Source organism: Trichechus manatus, unplaced genomic scaffold, assembly GCF_000243295.1.
Source record: "Trichechus manatus latirostris isolate Lorelei unplaced genomic scaffold, TriManLat1.0 scaffold00089, whole genome shotgun sequence".
Classification (NCBI taxonomy): domain Eukaryota; kingdom Metazoa; phylum Chordata; class Mammalia; order Sirenia; family Trichechidae; genus Trichechus; species Trichechus manatus.
This window is the reverse complement of record NW_004444025.1, coordinates 2,413,144-2,430,509: the sequence shown is the minus strand read 5'-3', so window position 1 is coordinate 2,430,509 and position 17,366 is coordinate 2,413,144. Positions and strand designations below refer to the sequence as shown.

Genomic DNA, 17,366 nt, shown 5'->3' with positions numbered 1-17,366 from the left:
CTAGCTTCATAGAATGCATTTGGAAGTGTTGCTTCCTTTTCTATGCTCTGAAATAGCTTGAGTAGTACTGGTACAAGTTCTTCTGTAAATGTTTTGTAGAATTCTCCAGTGAAGCCATCTGGGCCAGGGGTAAAGCACCTACTTTTATTGTCTCATTTAAATGTGGGTGCTCCGACAGATCAGCTCAGATTGTTAGTCACTCTACAGGTCATCAAGAAAAATAAGCCACTACTCTTCTGCCAAGGGCCCTGGGTAGCACAAGTGGTTTGCTCTCAGCTGCTAACCTAAAGATTTGTGTTTTGAACTCCTCCAGCAGCACCGGGTAAGAAAGACCTGGTGATCTGCTTCTGTAAAGATTTCAGCCAAGAAAACCCCACAGAGCAGTTCTACTCTGTGACACGTGGGGTCTCCATGAGTCAGAATTGACTTGACAGCAAGATTTGTTTGTTTGGTTTGGTTTTCTTCTGCCGTGGCTGGCAAAAGGACCCTACAAATGCTATAGCGGAAACGTAAGCTGTATTTCCTTAAAATGATAAGGGCATTTTTTTCTTTCTTAGTGTTTTGATCCTTTTCGAAGTGTTTACTCATGATATCCACTGAATTGCTCTTAATTTCAACAAATACCTGTTGTGTGCCTGCCCTCTGTAAAACTGCTGAATGAGATGTGGGGCCAGGAAGATGTAAAGGGCACGGTCTGTCATTCGGGATCTCATTTTTAACCCACAAATTTCTCTCAACTAAATTCGCATTAGCATATTTTACATAAATCGTTACGATTTGGCAATTATCACTTATATTACAAATAAACACATGGAAAGCACTGGTGAATATAGCAAATCCATCTATTTTGCTCCATCCCCATGCCACAAGCACAATCAGACCACTACCGTCTCTGCCTTACCCCATACCTCCTCCAATCTAGTCTCACCAGAGCAGCCACAGCAATCTTCCTAAACAAAACCATGATCATATCACTCTCCTCTAGTGGTTCCCCATTGCTCTCGGAAAAAAACAAAAATTTCTTAGTATATCAGCAAAGCCCACAAGATCTGAATGCTGCATGTTTCTAAAGTATTATGTCTCAGAGTTTCATCAAAACACCTTCACTCAACCTCCAGCCTTATGGGAATATTTATATTTTCCTTGCGTTGGAGATTTCATATATCCTATCTCCTCTATCTGGATGCCATTGTTCTGTCTCTGCTTCTCCAAATTCCCACCTCCGCTTCAGGTCTCAGCTTCTTTGCTGCTTCATTCAAGAAGCCCTCCCTTACTTCCAGAATCTCATTTAGGAGCTTCTTACAGTCCTATCACAGTCCCTTCGTTTACCTCTGCTCATACATTCAGAAAGTCTTCATTAAATATCTATTTCTAGAACAAGCGCCAGGTCTTATTCTACAAGGTTGTAATATAACAGTGAACAAACCAAAAAAAATCCCTGCCCCACCACGCAACTTACTTTCTAGCAAGTAGATAGACACTAAACAATGTAGTGAATAAATTAATCATAAGTATAGCTTGCTAGAAAGCTAAAAAAAAAAGGAAGCAGGGAAAGGGCCATGGGGAATACCATAGTGGGTGGAGCAGACTGCTGTTTTAAAGAGAATGTCTACTGTTGACTTCCTTGAGAAGATGGCATCTGAACAAAGACTTAAAGGATGAGGAGGCCTAACCGTGTAAATATGTAAAAAGCTGCTATTTAAGAAGGAGGAATAGCCAGAGCTGAGGCTGTAGGGTGGGAACATGCCTGGTGTGCTAAAGGAAAAGAAGGAGCCCAGTGTAGCTGGAGCAGAGCGAGCAAGGGGAAGACTGTCATGACATGAGGTCACATGTGAGTCAGTGACAGAGCATTTAGGGCCTTCGAGGCCCATGGAGTAATTTTGGTTCTCATAAAGAGCCATTGGAGGTTGAAATAAAGAGCCACTGGAGGATTTTAAATGTAACAGCAACATAATCTCATTTATTATATACATAATATGGGGCCAGTGTGGGAGCAGGGAGACCAGCTTGGAGACTCTAGCAATAATCCTTGGAGAGAGACGGTGGTGGGTGTATTCAAGGCGGCCGCAGAGGAGGTGGTGAGAAGTGAAGCAGAGCCTATAGACTTTCCTGCCAGATTTAATTCGGAGAAAGCGAAGCCAAGGGCAATTTCAAGTTTTCCACCTAAGCGACAACTGAAAAGATGGAGCTTCCATTGACTGAGACGGGAAAAACTGTAGAAGGAGTAGTTTAAAGGGGCTGAAGAGGGGGTGGTGATGGGAAATCAGAAGTCCAGCTTTGAATACATTGGTTCTCAGAAGTAAATGAGATCATTTAAATCAATGTATGTATTACATTACAAGGTAATTGCTGGTTTTTAGTCTGAAGTCTATAAAATCTTGAAGACAGAACTTTGTCTCTAGAACAGTACCTGCTATGGAGTAGACAATAAATACTTATTCAGTGGATAAATGGATGGATGAAGAAATGAATGAATAAATAAATGTCACTCCAAATTAGCAAATTACTGAGTCGGATTTAGAATCTCAGTTCCATGACTCTAAAGACATTGTTCTATACAGTATTTAGGAACAAGAAATTTAAACATTTGCAATTTAAATATGATGGTTATTAAAATATGCTAAAATATTGAAACGTATTTAAGATTTTACTCCTTTATTTATCAAATACAATTTGTTTTAATTAAGAAACTACTGAAGCTATATTAGCATTTGGAGAACACTAAATTAAATTTTGAGACAATCATTTATTTAATACTCCCACAGTTTGATATAATTTATGTAATTTCCAAAGCCCAACCACAAGAATAGACGTAATGAACTGTATCTTTAAAGACTGTTATGACTAAAGCATAAGTTTCTTATTGTAGTATAGTAAAACGTGATTTAAATTGCCAGGTAATGTACCTGATACAGTCAATGACTCAGAAAACAACATAAAAGGAAATGATCATGTTTGAGATTTTGCTCCTTTTCTTAAGCATTGAGAATATACTATTGTTTATATTTAAGGAATAGCGTGTAGCCCCCTGTGTAGTTTTTCTTCCTTTTTCTGCCTATGAAAGCAGAAATAATCATGGAAGTCATGTCCTGTAATTACTGAACCTGTTGACAATTTGAGAGTCTTACCTCTTGCCACTCACCTGTCCCAAATACATAAGTTCTTGCACAAGGTAGAAATATACAGCTTCCTGAACGTGTCATGCTGTTCCGTCACTCTGAGATGCTGTACATTTGGCTCTTTCCCAAGCATCTACCTACCATATGTCTCCTCCTGCGCAACCATGTGCAAAACCCTGGTCAGGTGTCACTTCTCTGGAAAGCCTTCCCTGACCTCCTTTCCCCACACTGCCCCAGCCACATGCAAGAGCTGGCATATTCTGCATACATCACTCTCTACTGTATTTGCTTATTGACCTGATTGTCTCCTCCATTAGACAATCCTCAAGGGCAGGATTCATGCATTTTTCATGTTTTTATCTTCATGTACCGGCCCTATATCCTATGCATAATAAATGTTTGTGTTAGGATGAACTCCCACAGAAATCCATGTTCTCCTCACAGTTTTTCCAGTGATCTTTGTCAACCTTCAAAGACCTTATAAACAAACTTGGGCAAGGGTATCACAAAATGTTAAAGTTGGAATTGGCCTTCCCAACTGACCACAATTCTCTTGTCTTAGAAAACTGGTGGGAAAAGAATATTAACTGATATTAGCACCTACTGTTTCCAAAGATGCGCTAAGTGTGTTATTTAATCGTTGCAGCACCCAGGGAATTCAGGGACCTTACTGCGTTGTGTAGGGGCAATGGTGGGTCAGTGGTAGAATTCTTGCCTTCCATGCAGGAGACCCAAGTTCCATTCCAGGCCAATTCATCTCATGCACAGTCACCACTCAATCTGTCACTGGAGACTTGCTTATTGCTATGATACTGAACATGTTTCAGTGAAGCTTCCAGACTAAGAAGAAAGGCCTGACGCTCTATGGGTCACAACAGTCCTATCCACAAGTGATCATGCGGATGGCCTCTCTGATGGCGCAGGACCGGGCAGTGTTTTGTTCTGTTGTGCACAAGATCACCTTAAGTTGGGGGCGATGCAACGGTAGCTAACACCAGCTGCACTGCGAAGATGAGAACGCTCAGCCTAGGGTCAAACAGTGACTCTGAACTTAAGTTTGTAAACTTAGAAGCTGTGCTCTTTGCAATATCCCACAATGACGGGCCATCAAGATCTCTCGCAGAAGAGGGAGAAGAAACCAAGAAAGAGGCACCTACAGGGATGAAATGCTACAAGGGAAAGGGAGTAAAGAAATGTCACCATACAGACTCTCAACACAGTGAAATCCGGCACTCATTAACAGAGCACATTGCCAAAGATCGCTCATACCCCATATTTGCTTTGTATTTTGATGTATGACACATAAGCTTGAATAATGAGAGTACTTCCAGGCAAAACATAAAATAAAAAACCCTCACTTTGCTTTCATTCTCCCCAAAGCAGGCAGCAGTGGGAGGCAACATGACGACTGAGTACCCAGAAGGAACACGCTGATTCCATCTGAGGATGAACGCCACATGCTCTCTTCATCAGGGAACTTAAATGGCATCAGCTCTGTCTAGATGGAAGCCTGAACTTCCACGGAATGGGATCAGCATTTGGCTCTCTACTGAGCACCGGCAGAGACACAGATCAGTGCCAACTGAAAGAATAGGTGGCCATTTGCCTTCTCAGCAGCCTTGTTACATGAAGGTGCCACCATAAAACCATATTCTAATCGTTATAAATGCTGAATCTCAATCTAGGTCACCAAACACAAAGTCATCTGGTTTTTTGAAAACAAAAAAAATTAACTGTGGGTTATTCTTTAACATCCTGTGGAAAAATTGTCTGAATTTGACTTAAAATTAAAATCCATTTCTACACCGAAAAGTAGAGCATTTTGAAGCTTGTAATCTTCATCTATGATCATACTTACAGTCAGACACATATTTAAAGGTAAAAACTATACCTGTTTTTCCCATTTAAAAAAAAAACCTCTCTATAAAGTATAATCAGGCTTAACTGATAACCGAAAAAAAACCAAACCCGTCACTGTCGAGTGGATTCGGACTGACAGCAACTGTAATAACACTGTTCCTGACCAGTTCAAATGTAATCATTTTATACACACAAATAAACAAAATCACTATACATACAAAAATATTTTGCCAGTTTTGCTCTTAATTTTCATAAATCTCTAGTTCCATAAAGAATGAGAATATCACCTCCTCCTACTCACTCCTCAATCCACTCTTAAAAGTTTTACTCTTACCTCTGCTCCCAGTAAGGTTACCAACAGATGCAAAACAAAACTTCCTTTAGACAACAGAAACAGTTAATATTTGGAGCTAAATATATGCATGCCCATGTTGCTATGAGTTGGAATTGACTCGATGGCAATGGGTTTGCTTTTTTTTTTTAATGTATATACAATAAAATTTGGTGAATAAACAAGTGAAGATCTCAGCATGCCTAAACTTTTAAAGAACAAAAGATTTGTCTGAGTAGGACTTATATCAGAGGACTGCGTTACATATACCAAAAAACAAACAAACCCGTTGCCATCAAATCGATTCCGACTCATAGCAACCCTATAGAACAGAGTAGAACTGCCCCATAGGGTTTCCAAGGCGCACCTGGTGGATTCGAACTGCCAACCTTTTGGTAAGCAGCCATAGGTCTTAACAACTACACCATCAGGGCTTCCAATTACATACAGTATTCCAAAATTCTCTTTGAGTGATTGCATAAAGCATTCTAATGATTTCTTTCATTAGTGAAGACAATAGAGTTGATCTTCCTGAAGTGTCCCCGAGGCTGCTCATCAGCAGCTAGGAATATATACCTTTGTGGCCGTACGCTTACTGACTCTACTGTCTACAACCAAGGTTTGTGAGGATTAGGAACAACCTGGCATCTATTGTTCTTCAATGTATCAGGAACATAATTTTCTAAGGAATATGTAGACCGTCTCCTTTTTATCCTTCAGGTCTCCACTTAAAAATCGCCCACTCAGAGAGGCCTTCCCAGAACCAATGATCTAAAATAATGTCCTCTATCTCCGTCTCCCGGAGCCTCCTGTTTATCCCTTCGTAGCGTTCTTCCTCCAGCACTTCCTGTCTTTCCCCCACTAGACTGTGGGCTGACACCAGATCCTGTCTTTTTGCCTACCACCAATTTCCAAGAGTTTAGTCCGGAAGGCACTCAACCAACAATAAAAAGCAAAGAAGCCTAAGTGGATAAAGAAATGACAGGATGCAAGTGTGAGGGAAGCAGAAAACTGCAAAGGAAAACAGCGAGGCTGTAATTGTTTCTTAATTAAAACATGAAAATATATTTTGAAATCAATAGGTTTGTCATACGTTGAACAGCACTAGCTACCTATCTACTCTGTTCTTCTCTTCTCCTCTTCATATTTGCCAAGACTACTTTCCCAGCACGCAGGAAAGACAGAAGCAGAAACAAATGCAAACCAACCTTGATTGTTGTCGTGTGTGCTCCGGGGTACTCTTTTTCTTCCAGTGTTGACCATCTTTCTATAAATTTCGATACCAGGGAATCATCATAGTCCACTATCTGAAATCCAGAGACATTTGCACCTCCAAACTGGATTTTTAATAAGTCTCCATCAGTAAAACCCTAGACATGAAACACATTTACGTTACACTTTTTCTATTGTGAACCAAATAGAAATGAACATTTATCAAATACCTTCCTAAGTTGTGGTTTTACGTATTTCAAAGAACTCATGACAGATAAGAAGCCTACAGGAAATGCTTCATGTATTTTCTAGCCAATGCTCTTCTACCACTTATTAGCCAATGCTCTTTCACCAGCATTTAACATGATTTTAGCAACACAGTGTGTCCTTCACCAATACTTGTTTATTGATTGATCAGCTCATGGAACACTCATGGCTCTTAAGTTCTCCGTTTTATTGAGAAATCTTCCATGGGTAAACATTGGATTTTATTTACTGAATCGACAACAGAGCTCCATGTGCTTATAGACACTCAATAACATTTTTTCTCCAAAAGCTACAATATTGTGAACAAGTTGTTGATGTTTAAATTGTTCATTCACTCAAGTGATATAAACACTAGCTTTTAAGAGACAATACCAAAAATCAAAGCTATGGCCATCGAGTCAATTCTGACTCATACTGACACTGCAGGGCAGAGAAGAACTGCCCCATGGGCTTTCCAAAGCTATAATCTTTACAGGAGCAGAGTGGCTGGTGGGTTTGAAACACCGACCTTTCGGTGGGCAGCCGAGTGTTTAACCACTGCGCCACCAGGGATCCATAAGAGACCGCTGTTGTTCTCAGGTACCTTCCAGTCGGTTCCTACTCAGTGATCCTATGTACAACAGAATGACACACTAACCAGTCCTGCGCCATCCTCACAATCGTTGCTGTTAGAGCCCATTGTTGCAGCCACTGTGTCAATCCATCTCGTCGAGGATCTTCCTCTTTTTTCCCTGACCCTCTACTTCACCAAGCATGATGACCCTCTACTTCACCAAGCATGATGTCCTTGTCCAGGGACTGGTCCCTCCTGCAAACATGTCCAAAGTACTTGAGATGAAGGCTCGCCCTCCTTGCTTCCAAAGAGCCTTCTGGCTGTACTTCTTCCAAGACAGACTTACTCGTTCTTCTGCAGTCTGTATATTCAACATTCTTCGCCAGCACCATAACTCAAAAGCATCAGTTCTTCTTCAGTTTTCCTTTTCATTGTCCAGCTTTCCCATGCATACGAGGTGACTGAAAACATCATGACTTGGGTCAGGCACACCTTAGTCCTCAAAGTGACATCTTTGCTTTTCAACGCTTTTTAAAGGGTTCTTTTGCCGCAGATTTGCCCAATGCAGTATGTCCTTTGATTTCTTGACTGCTGCTTCCATGGGCACTGATTGTGGATCCAAGTAAAATGAAATCCTGGACAACTTCAGTCTTCTCTCTGTATATCATGATGTTGCTTGTTGGTCCAGTTGTAAAGATTTTTGTTTTCTTTATGTTGAGGTGCAATCCATACTGAAGGATTATATGTAATCCAAAGATCTGCACTTTGATCTTCATCAGTAAGTGCTTCCAGTCCTCTTCACTTTAAGCAAGCAAAGTTGTGTCATCTGCATATGACGAAACCTTGTCATCTGCTGCGTTCTTCATCACATAGTTCAGGTTCTCAGGTTATTTTCTCAGCATACAGATTGAATAAGTATGGTGAAAGGATACAACCCTGACACACCTTTCCTGATTTTAAACCATGCAATATCCCCTTCTTCTGTTCCAACAGCTATCTCTTGGTCTATGTACAGGTTCCCTACGAGCACAATTAAGTATTTTTGAATTTCCATTCTTCGAAATGTTATCCATAATTTGTTATGATCCACACAGTCGAATGCCTTTGCATAGTGAATAAAACACAGGTAAACATCTTTCTGGTAATCTCTGCTTTCAGCCAAGATCCATCTAATATCAGCAATGATATCTTTCATTCCACATCCTCTTCTGAAGTCAGCTTGAATTTCTAGCAGCTTCCTGTCGATGTACGGCTGCAACCATTTTTTAATTATCTTCAGCAAAATTTTACTTGTGTGTGATATTAATGATATTGTTCGACTGATTTGTATTTTGGCTTGGTATAAAGTTTTAAGTTGAAAACTTCAGAATTCTGAAGGCATTGTTCTATCGGCTTTTGTTTTCTATTATATATTAAATGCGCCATTATTCAAATTTATTTCGGTGTGTGACCTGCTTCCTACCCTTGAACTCCACCTGCCAGAAACTTTTAAGATCTTTCTATCCTTGAAATTTCATGATCATATTTTCGGTATGAGGTTTACTGTGTTTGTTTTCCCCTTCATTGTTCCGGGTATTGAATAGAGAGATTTGTGTCATTTGGTACTGGAAAATTTTCTAAATATTTCTTTGATAAGTTATTTCACTCTATTTTCACTGTTATCTTTCTAGAATGCCTGTTATTAAGATTTGTAACCCTTAGACTAAATATCTAGGTCCCTTAGAGATTCCCCAATCTCTATTTATATTGTATCGTCATTTTGTTGAATAATTTGGAAGATTTGCTCAACTTTCCTTCAAACTCTTACATAACTTTTCCTACTTAAAAAACAAAGTAAGTTCCCAGAGTTCTTTCTTATTCTTTGATTTTTTTTCCTTTCTCATAGCCCCTTTTTTTCTTTTAATGGATAAAATATTTTCTGTTATTTCTCTGAAGATACTAATTACAATTTTAAAGCACATTTTCTGGTGTTTCCTGCCATATTTCTGTTTATCTGTTTGTTTCTATTGGTCCCTATCATGCATGGCAAACACTTCTCTCGAATGCGTGGTTACACTTGGCTGTTTAAGAGCAAGGCACTAAAGGTGTCTCGGAATCTCTATCTTCATGGGTAAGGCTCATTGGCTAGTATACCTCCCCATAAGGTGGATGTTGAGGTGGGGTGGGAAGGTTCGGATTTCCATATGCAGATTTTCACACAGTTGACCTGTTTTCAGCCTGTGTCTGAGTCTTGAGAGCTTCTCCAGTTCATAATCTCCAGACAGCAGTATTATCTAGAGAGGAGATGGGTGTTTGGGACCTGGGGCTAGTAGTCACATGGTTATTTGGGGTGTGTAGAGAGAGTGCTTGGGCTGTCCAGTCTTTCCCTATAACCTTTGAGTCATGCCGCCTCTGTTGCAGATGCTGTTAGTAACCCACCAAGATCCCCTGGGACACCTTTAACAGGCCTGTCCTCCAGCGGCTGCCCCTGCTTTGGTCAATGGCTCACAGTTCCCTACGGATTGCCCTTGGGAAATTGAAGCTCCACCCTTGGCCAATGGCAATCACTAACTGGGACTGGCATACAAAAGTCCCTCTGCCTTGCCTCAAGTTGGGAGACACTGGGTACAATTTATGCAACAAATCTCCCCAAGAGATCAGGCTGAAGGCAGATATCATTTGAAATCACATTTTTATTTAGACTTTTTCCCTTCTCTTTCCTGTTTCCTTCATTCTCTTAGAAGTCACTCCTGAAAGTATTTATTTTATAATATGCACATAAATTCCCGTCTTAGTCTTTTGTTTCTAGAGAACCAGTAAGAAATTCCTTTTTAGCTCCACACCTCACCTGCCTTTCTGGTTCCAAAAGACTGAATTCCACAGGGGTGCTGCACAATGAACAGGCTTGCTTTTGTCTATATCACACTCTGCCTACATTTTGTTTTAGCTTTCTTTTATTTCTATCTCAGTTATTCCTCCTTCATCTGCTCAACTTATACTGTATTCACTAGAAGATGACAAAACTTTGATAATCTCTTGCACCTTTTCATGTTTCCTTTCCCAAAATCTCCTTCCTTAAGGTTTCAAAGAATTTTATTTTCTTATTGTCATTTCACTGGATCTTGGGTGTAGTTTTAGTACCAAGGAAACTTTTGACTAAAACCTTAAACAGGGTTTTGAGCTGGTCTTGGTGAGAATCTATTTTTCTATACTTTTGTTTTTCCTTCTCTCTCTTCTCTGTACTTTTGCAGTTTGTGAGAAGCAGAAGGGGAAAGAAAAAAAAAAAAAAACTCCAAATGAATGAATCATAGCAGAGAAGCTAACAGTTAACACTACAGACAGTAACAACTCATCAAATGAAAACTGACATTGCTATTCCTGGGGATTTATTTGGCGAGACTTAAAGCAGAAGGTAAATCTCCATTAATAATCTGTAAAAATATAAAATTTTAACAGGCAGCCATGTGAAGTCATCAGCATTGTGGAAGGATTACTTTCTTAAAGAATTAAAGACATGAAAATAGTATAGTTGAAGAAACGGGAATTGGATCTCATCATGAACACTTCTTCATCGCTTTATGTACAAGTCATCATTTTAAATGCTGCATCAGGGACTTAATCATGACTTACATTTTGGAAGCCTAATCAAGCATTTGGTAATTCTTGAGGAAATTCACAAAGATGGTATCTTTTTTCTTTTATAGACACTGGACAGGGGCAGAGGGGCATACTCAGTCAAGAGTTTGGAAGATGAAATCTCATCAGTTTTGGGTGGCTTTCTTCAATTTTAAATGTCAATGAAATTTCCAAGTGTCCTCTAAATGCTCAGAAATTAAAGTGCTATGCAGGACTCCTTGAACCTATCTAGTCACTAGAGCATTTCATATGATGAGGAAATCAAGTATTCAGAAAAAGAAAAACAGAACTTGAATTCTGATAAAATATTAAGTAGATTTCCACCTAGAAGCATGACGGAGCATGAACTAGATTTCATTCTTTTATTTTCTCTTTTTATTTGGTCATTCAAATTATTCTTTCCTTTTTCCCAGCATCAGAAATCAACCCTCAAATTGATGAGCCACCTTCTGTCATTAGTTCTCAATGTTCTAATATAATCCTCCATCTGGATGGTTTTAAAGATCACAGCTGTCAATGTGGCTCAGTGTTGTTCATCAAATGGCACAATTCACACAGGGGACTCACTATCCAGGCTGTTCCCCGCACAGAATGTAGTTCTGAAGACACCAGCTACAGAGCTTCATCTATTTTAACCCTTGCTTCTCTGGTAGGACGTCATTTAGAATCTCTTTGATATAGTATAATGGCAAGTCCTAATGAAATTTTACAGTAGCTAGCCATTTCATTGCTGAACAGAAATTTGATCTTAAATGGCCAATTTCTCCCAATAGAGTACAGGTTTGAAATTTAATATTCTAAGTCTCTGGTGCCACCTCCTAGTGACAACAGTATTCATTGGTTATAAGGCTGTAAGTGGTTGTTTTATTATCTCTTTCCTCACTACTAGATATAATATCTTCTGATCTAACAATCTGATACTCCAGAAACCATGAAATAAATCCACATTTGAAACCTTTTCAAGGTCTCAGTTTGCTCTTCAAAATATTCTCTCCTTCTTTCCCTCTTCTTCTCACTTTTCCCCCCTGGGGAGGGGCGGTCTTCTCAATCATATAAGACCATATTTATTTACGGTCATAAGCCATTATAACAATAACGGCTTAAGCTCATTTTATTGCTGATATAAAAACTATTTTGAGAAAAAACGGCCTCATGATAATTCTAAATTGATTCTCATAATATTTAAGGGAGAAAAATGCAATTAATTACTCTGATGTTCAGTATAATTTAATTTCACGGGAATCCAGGGGAAAAAGTGACCATTTATAGGACGTCAGGAGCCCTGGTGGTGCAGTGGTTAAAAGCTTGGCTGTTAACCAAAAGGTCAGCAATTTGAATCCACCAGCTGCTCCTTGGAAACACTATGGGACAGTTCTACTCTGTCCTATAGCGTCTCTATGAGTTGGAATCCACTGAATGGGCGGCAATGGGTTTTCACAGAAAGTCAATTTTCATTGTGTTGCTTATATAGTAAGTAGGAAGTCATAAATAAATAATAAATAACATATTAATATTCTCAATATTTCCAGGTTTAATTTTTCACTAATATATATTCTCACAATGTGCATTCATTTCAAATATTATATATATTAAAAACTTAAGAATGTGTAGGATGTAAAGTTTACAAAACACTGTGACAGTGTTTTGTAAAAAAACTAGAACAATGAAATTTAATATTGTTGAAATTTTCCCTTTCTTAAAATACAACTTCTAAGACAACTTATAAAAATTTTGAAATATTTTTCTACGATTTCTTTCATCATTTGTAAGAATAGGAAATAGATTAGAAAATGTAAAGTGGAAAGTAAATCTAAAATGTAAGAAATTTAGACAAATACTGTCACTTATAATCTATCAAATATAATGAAATTGTGTTCTTAAAAACACCACTGACAAACACTGGCCAAACAAATTTTTAATTAATAAGCATTTCTAGCAAAATAATAAATACCAATTAATTCACCTACCAGATTTGCAATGATGTAGTGGTACCCTTTAACATGTTTTCCAATGGTAATAACCTAACAAAGAGAAAGAAACTATTATTTAATAAATGGAAATAATGTAAATATACAATTATTGATATTTTACCAGATTCAGGAAAAAATGGAATTTTATCTACTATGTTTTTTTATGTTCTACGAGTCGTATTTGATAAAATATAATGTTCAAATCTAGAGACTAGCTACCTCACAGAAAAAAGTAACCATAGTTTTTGTGATTTTCAAATGTTATCTGTCAAGAAGTCAATGACTAAACAACAATAATTACCTCATTTTTGTCAATAATGCAAATAAGGCCACAAAATGTTAAGAAACATAAAACCAAAATTTTTTTTGATTCCTAAGAAGTCATATTTTTTATCTCTACAAAATCTGTTTTTGTTATTTTTAATAAAATATTAAACACCTGAAACTAACATCTGGGACGTTATATTTACACATTTATATTCAAGAATAATCAGACACATAGCGTTTCTAGCAGTACTTAAATTTGAAAAGAACATTCATGAGCATATAAAGGAATTCTTATATGAATCTACAAAAAAATTCCTATCTTAAGGATCTTAAAAAGTTTACAGTGTAGTTCAAATGAACATTATTATTTCCAATTTGAGGCAGCACAGATCAGAAAAGCTAATTTTTCTCCACAAATGTCAGTCAAAAATCAACAGCAAGATGGACACATCATGGAGCAAACGGTTATCTTGATAATGCTCATAACCGTTTTGGACATGACTGAATCAGTTTGACTTCTCATACATCTATACCAACTATGAAGAGAGCTGAAATAGGTGAAATGGCCATGCTGTAGCCCTAGTCCTTAGATATTCAAATGTAACTTCTATTTTTAAGGAAATGTTCACACCAACAGAAAGCATAAAATGTCAGGTCTATAGAAAAAAATTAAAATCATTAGTTCACTTCCGTGATTAAACTGTTTTAGTGGCTTCCCATTGCTTTTAGATTAATAATCAAATCCTTAAAATACTACTAAGTCCAATAAACTTTCAGGCTTCTTCAGACTCTCTTCCACATTGTACACAAAAGCCACACTGGCCCTCTTTTAGTTTTTTGCATACAGAATGCCTCTTCCCATCTCCTCAGTTGTGAGGATGGTGCACGACTGAGCAGTGTTTCATTCTGTTGTATATAGGGTCGCCATGAGTCAGAACCAACTCGACGGCACCTAACAACAACAGTCTAATACAGTTTAATTCTATTGCTAACTTGAAGCTACTATAAAAACCAAGAGTTTGTCCCATGTCTGATCTTTTGTAAGTATTAGCTGAATGAATAAATCAAACGTACCTCTTTTCTTAGAATGTACTTCATCCCCATTTTTTAATCTAGATTTTATTTGAAGTCATTCCATGATCTCCCAATCTAAAATATTTCTCTCTTTAATTATTTCATAGCACCCTGCTTTTTCCATTTATATTTTATGATTGTAATTACATATTAATTTCTGTAGCTACGTAATTAACATTCACCTAGATGCAAACTTGTCTATATCCTTTAACATTGTTTTCCTAGGATCTACCTCAGTGCTTCTCTGGCAAACATTAGACCCTCGGAGAAAATTATTGAACAAACAGTTGAATGAATCCAAGCCAGCTCAGATGTCACTTTCTATGTGAACGCTTCACAGATCATCCCTCCCCCATGCTCCGATAAACCACACTGCATTATAACTGGTGATATTCTACTATTATGTGTGTACATTTCTTTCTTCCCCTCTAAACAATGAGTTCATCCAGTATAAAAACGACTCTTTCACCTTTCTTTGCATCTCCCATTCCAGACACAGAGGACATCATCGATAAATATTTGTTAAATGATACAATCATCCCTTGTCTGCATTTATTCAATATAGTCAGTGTCTTACAAAAACAAAAATCAGATATATGTGCAAAATATTCAGCATATTTTGAATGGATATTCATATCGATATTTCTTTAATCACACTCATGTATTTGCTTCAAAATATTATTTACATATATTCCCAGTATGTTTTGTAGTTTCTGTCTTCTTGATTTGGAAATAGCGTTATTTTCATATGGGTTTTCACCAGCATTTATTATGATGTGTCATGAATACTTAAATTTTTTTAAACCAAAGACTAATGAGTATTATTAAAATTCAGTCTTAATGAGACTCTCTTAGGAAATTCAAATGAGGTTCACATTTGAAAAAGAGGCCTCCAGGTTAAAAAGAATCCTGCCTTCATCTCCTGAGGCTGGAATAAAGATTGTTCTACCAAAACGTTCACCTCTCTAGCATACAACAGTTAGGTCTTTCTCATAACAAGTTAGCTTTATTCAGTTTTTCAATATTTCATGAGTGATCCATTTTGTAGGGCAGAGGGCCTGTACGTATATATCAATTAAGCTTTCATTTATGCCTGCAGAATGTTTTCTGTTATATAAATGAATCAATCTCATTTTTCTCTTGAAGCTAGAAGAGCCAAGGGATACATACCCAACCATGCATTTTCCTTCCAACCCTCTATGTCCATTATTCCAAGGAGCTAGCAGTGACCATAATAAAGGTGATAGATAGGTAGATAGATAGACAGACAGACAGACTGATAGATCAATCTAGATCTATATATAAAGTTGGAAAAGAAACAGTCCATGAAGGAGACCTTGCTCAGTAAATCATGATGCTCTTTCACCATTATCTCTGGTTTGTTTTATTTTTATCATAAGACTATTACTGCATGGTTACCCTATCCTGAAAGATCTTAAATGAGGAGGCGGGGCCAAGATGGGGGAGTAGTCAGATGCTTCCGGTAGATCCTCTTACAACAAACACCCAAAAAAACAAGTGATTCAGTTATATAAGGCAATCTGGGAGCCCTGAACATCATAGGTAGAGTTGAGGAACAGGACTGAGTGGCGGGGGAGGGAGAGATGGTTTGGAAGCAGTGAGGAGTTGCCAGACCTGACCCGGCAAGAGCCTGAGCCCTTCAGGCCTGATCAGCTGCGGGTGAGCGGTGAGGCAGGCAAGTATCCGTGCTTGGGATGCACTTTTTCTGCACTGGGAGAGACCCATACCAGAGAGTCTACATGGCCACCCAAAACCAGTGAGAAGCAGCCCTCATCAGTGAAAGATAAGTACTTGCATACGGCTTACCGCACGGATCAAAAACACCTTCCTTAGGGAAAAACTCTACCATTTACCTCCCCGCTCCCTGCTCTGCCCGGGTCCTAGACCGGCTTCAGCAATTGCCGAGTCCCCAGAGCCAGAAGTAGGATCCGTCACATGCCCAGAGCCATTCTCCCTGCCCTGGAGAGTGAACAAATAAACAAACAAGGGGAAAAATAAACTGCCAGCTCCCCTAAGCGAGAAATCCATGATAGGCAGAGCTCTTTTGCCTAGGCACAGGCATAAGGGATCCATGGACTTTGAGTGCCTTTCCCCCTGCATAGACCTGTGTGGGCCCATCTCAACAGCGTAGGCCCTTGTTACCATAGTACAACAGGGTATATACCGGAACTCTAACTTCAACTGTTTCAGCTGTGAAGTGGTAGGTTCTTGACATTTGACACTGCTCTGCCCATTAAGCAGGGCCTTCACCTACCCACATCAGGGGCCTGAGGACTGGTGGCTCCACCCATGCCACCAAGCCAACAGTGATAGGGGCCCATGAATAAGAGGTGTCCCCCAGTCCTTACAGCCAACAGTGTTAGGTGTTCATAGTTCGGCTGCAAAACCCACCCACCTACATGCTCTAGGGAACAGGGACATGCCTTCCTCCTGGACACTTGGGGGCAGCTGTCATCCCCCTGCCTTGCTCAGAGTGTGTCCCCATGCTGCAGCTAGATGCCTGTGCCTACACCAATCACCCATGCCTGCCTAGGACTGTAAGTGAGAGCCTACACCACACACTTGGTGACTATCTACCTGGGCACCTGAGCTGAATCCATACAGGAGGAGGGGGCAGACTCCTGAGCTCACAATCCTACTAACAGCTCTAACCACCTGGTGACAGGACAGTAGAGCTTCAAAGGTGCCAGTAATCAAACTAGCTCATACCAGCAGCCTATTTGGGCATATCAAAACAAAACAAGAAGCTAGGACACAGTAAGCAAACATAACGTAAACAAATATAATAAATCATCGATGGCTCGGAGACAACAGTCAATATCAAATCACATAAAGAGGCAATCCATGATAGCTTAAGAAGCTCCCAAAATAAAGAATCTAGAAATTTTCCACAGGAGGAAAATTTCTTGGAATTACTGGAGGCAGAATACAGAAGATTAGTATACAGAACTCTTCAAGAAATTAGGAAGGAAATTAAGCAAAACGCATAACACACAATAGAAGAAATTAAAAAGATTAGAGAAGAGCATAATGACAAATTTAACAGGCTGCAAGAATCCATAGAGAGACAGCAATCA

The 17,366-nt window shown here is 38.8% G+C and overlaps 1 protein-coding gene across 4 annotated transcripts in view; it reads right to left on the bottom strand.

Annotated features, from left to right (window-relative positions):
- GRIA2 (glutamate ionotropic receptor AMPA type subunit 2) overlaps positions 1-17,366 on the bottom strand; it is a 186,360-nt gene that overhangs the window by 50,287 nt on the left and 118,707 nt on the right. For all 4 annotated transcript variants that reach the window (XM_004382036.1, XM_004382035.1, XM_004382037.1 and 1 more), the window contains exons 5-6: positions 12,925-12,978; positions 6,519-6,680 (exon numbers count right to left, since the gene is read on the bottom strand). In XM_004382036.1, coding sequence (XP_004382093.1) covers positions 6,519-6,680; positions 12,925-12,978 — 216 coding nt within the window. The remainder of the gene's footprint in view (positions 1-6,518; positions 6,681-12,924; positions 12,979-17,366) is intronic.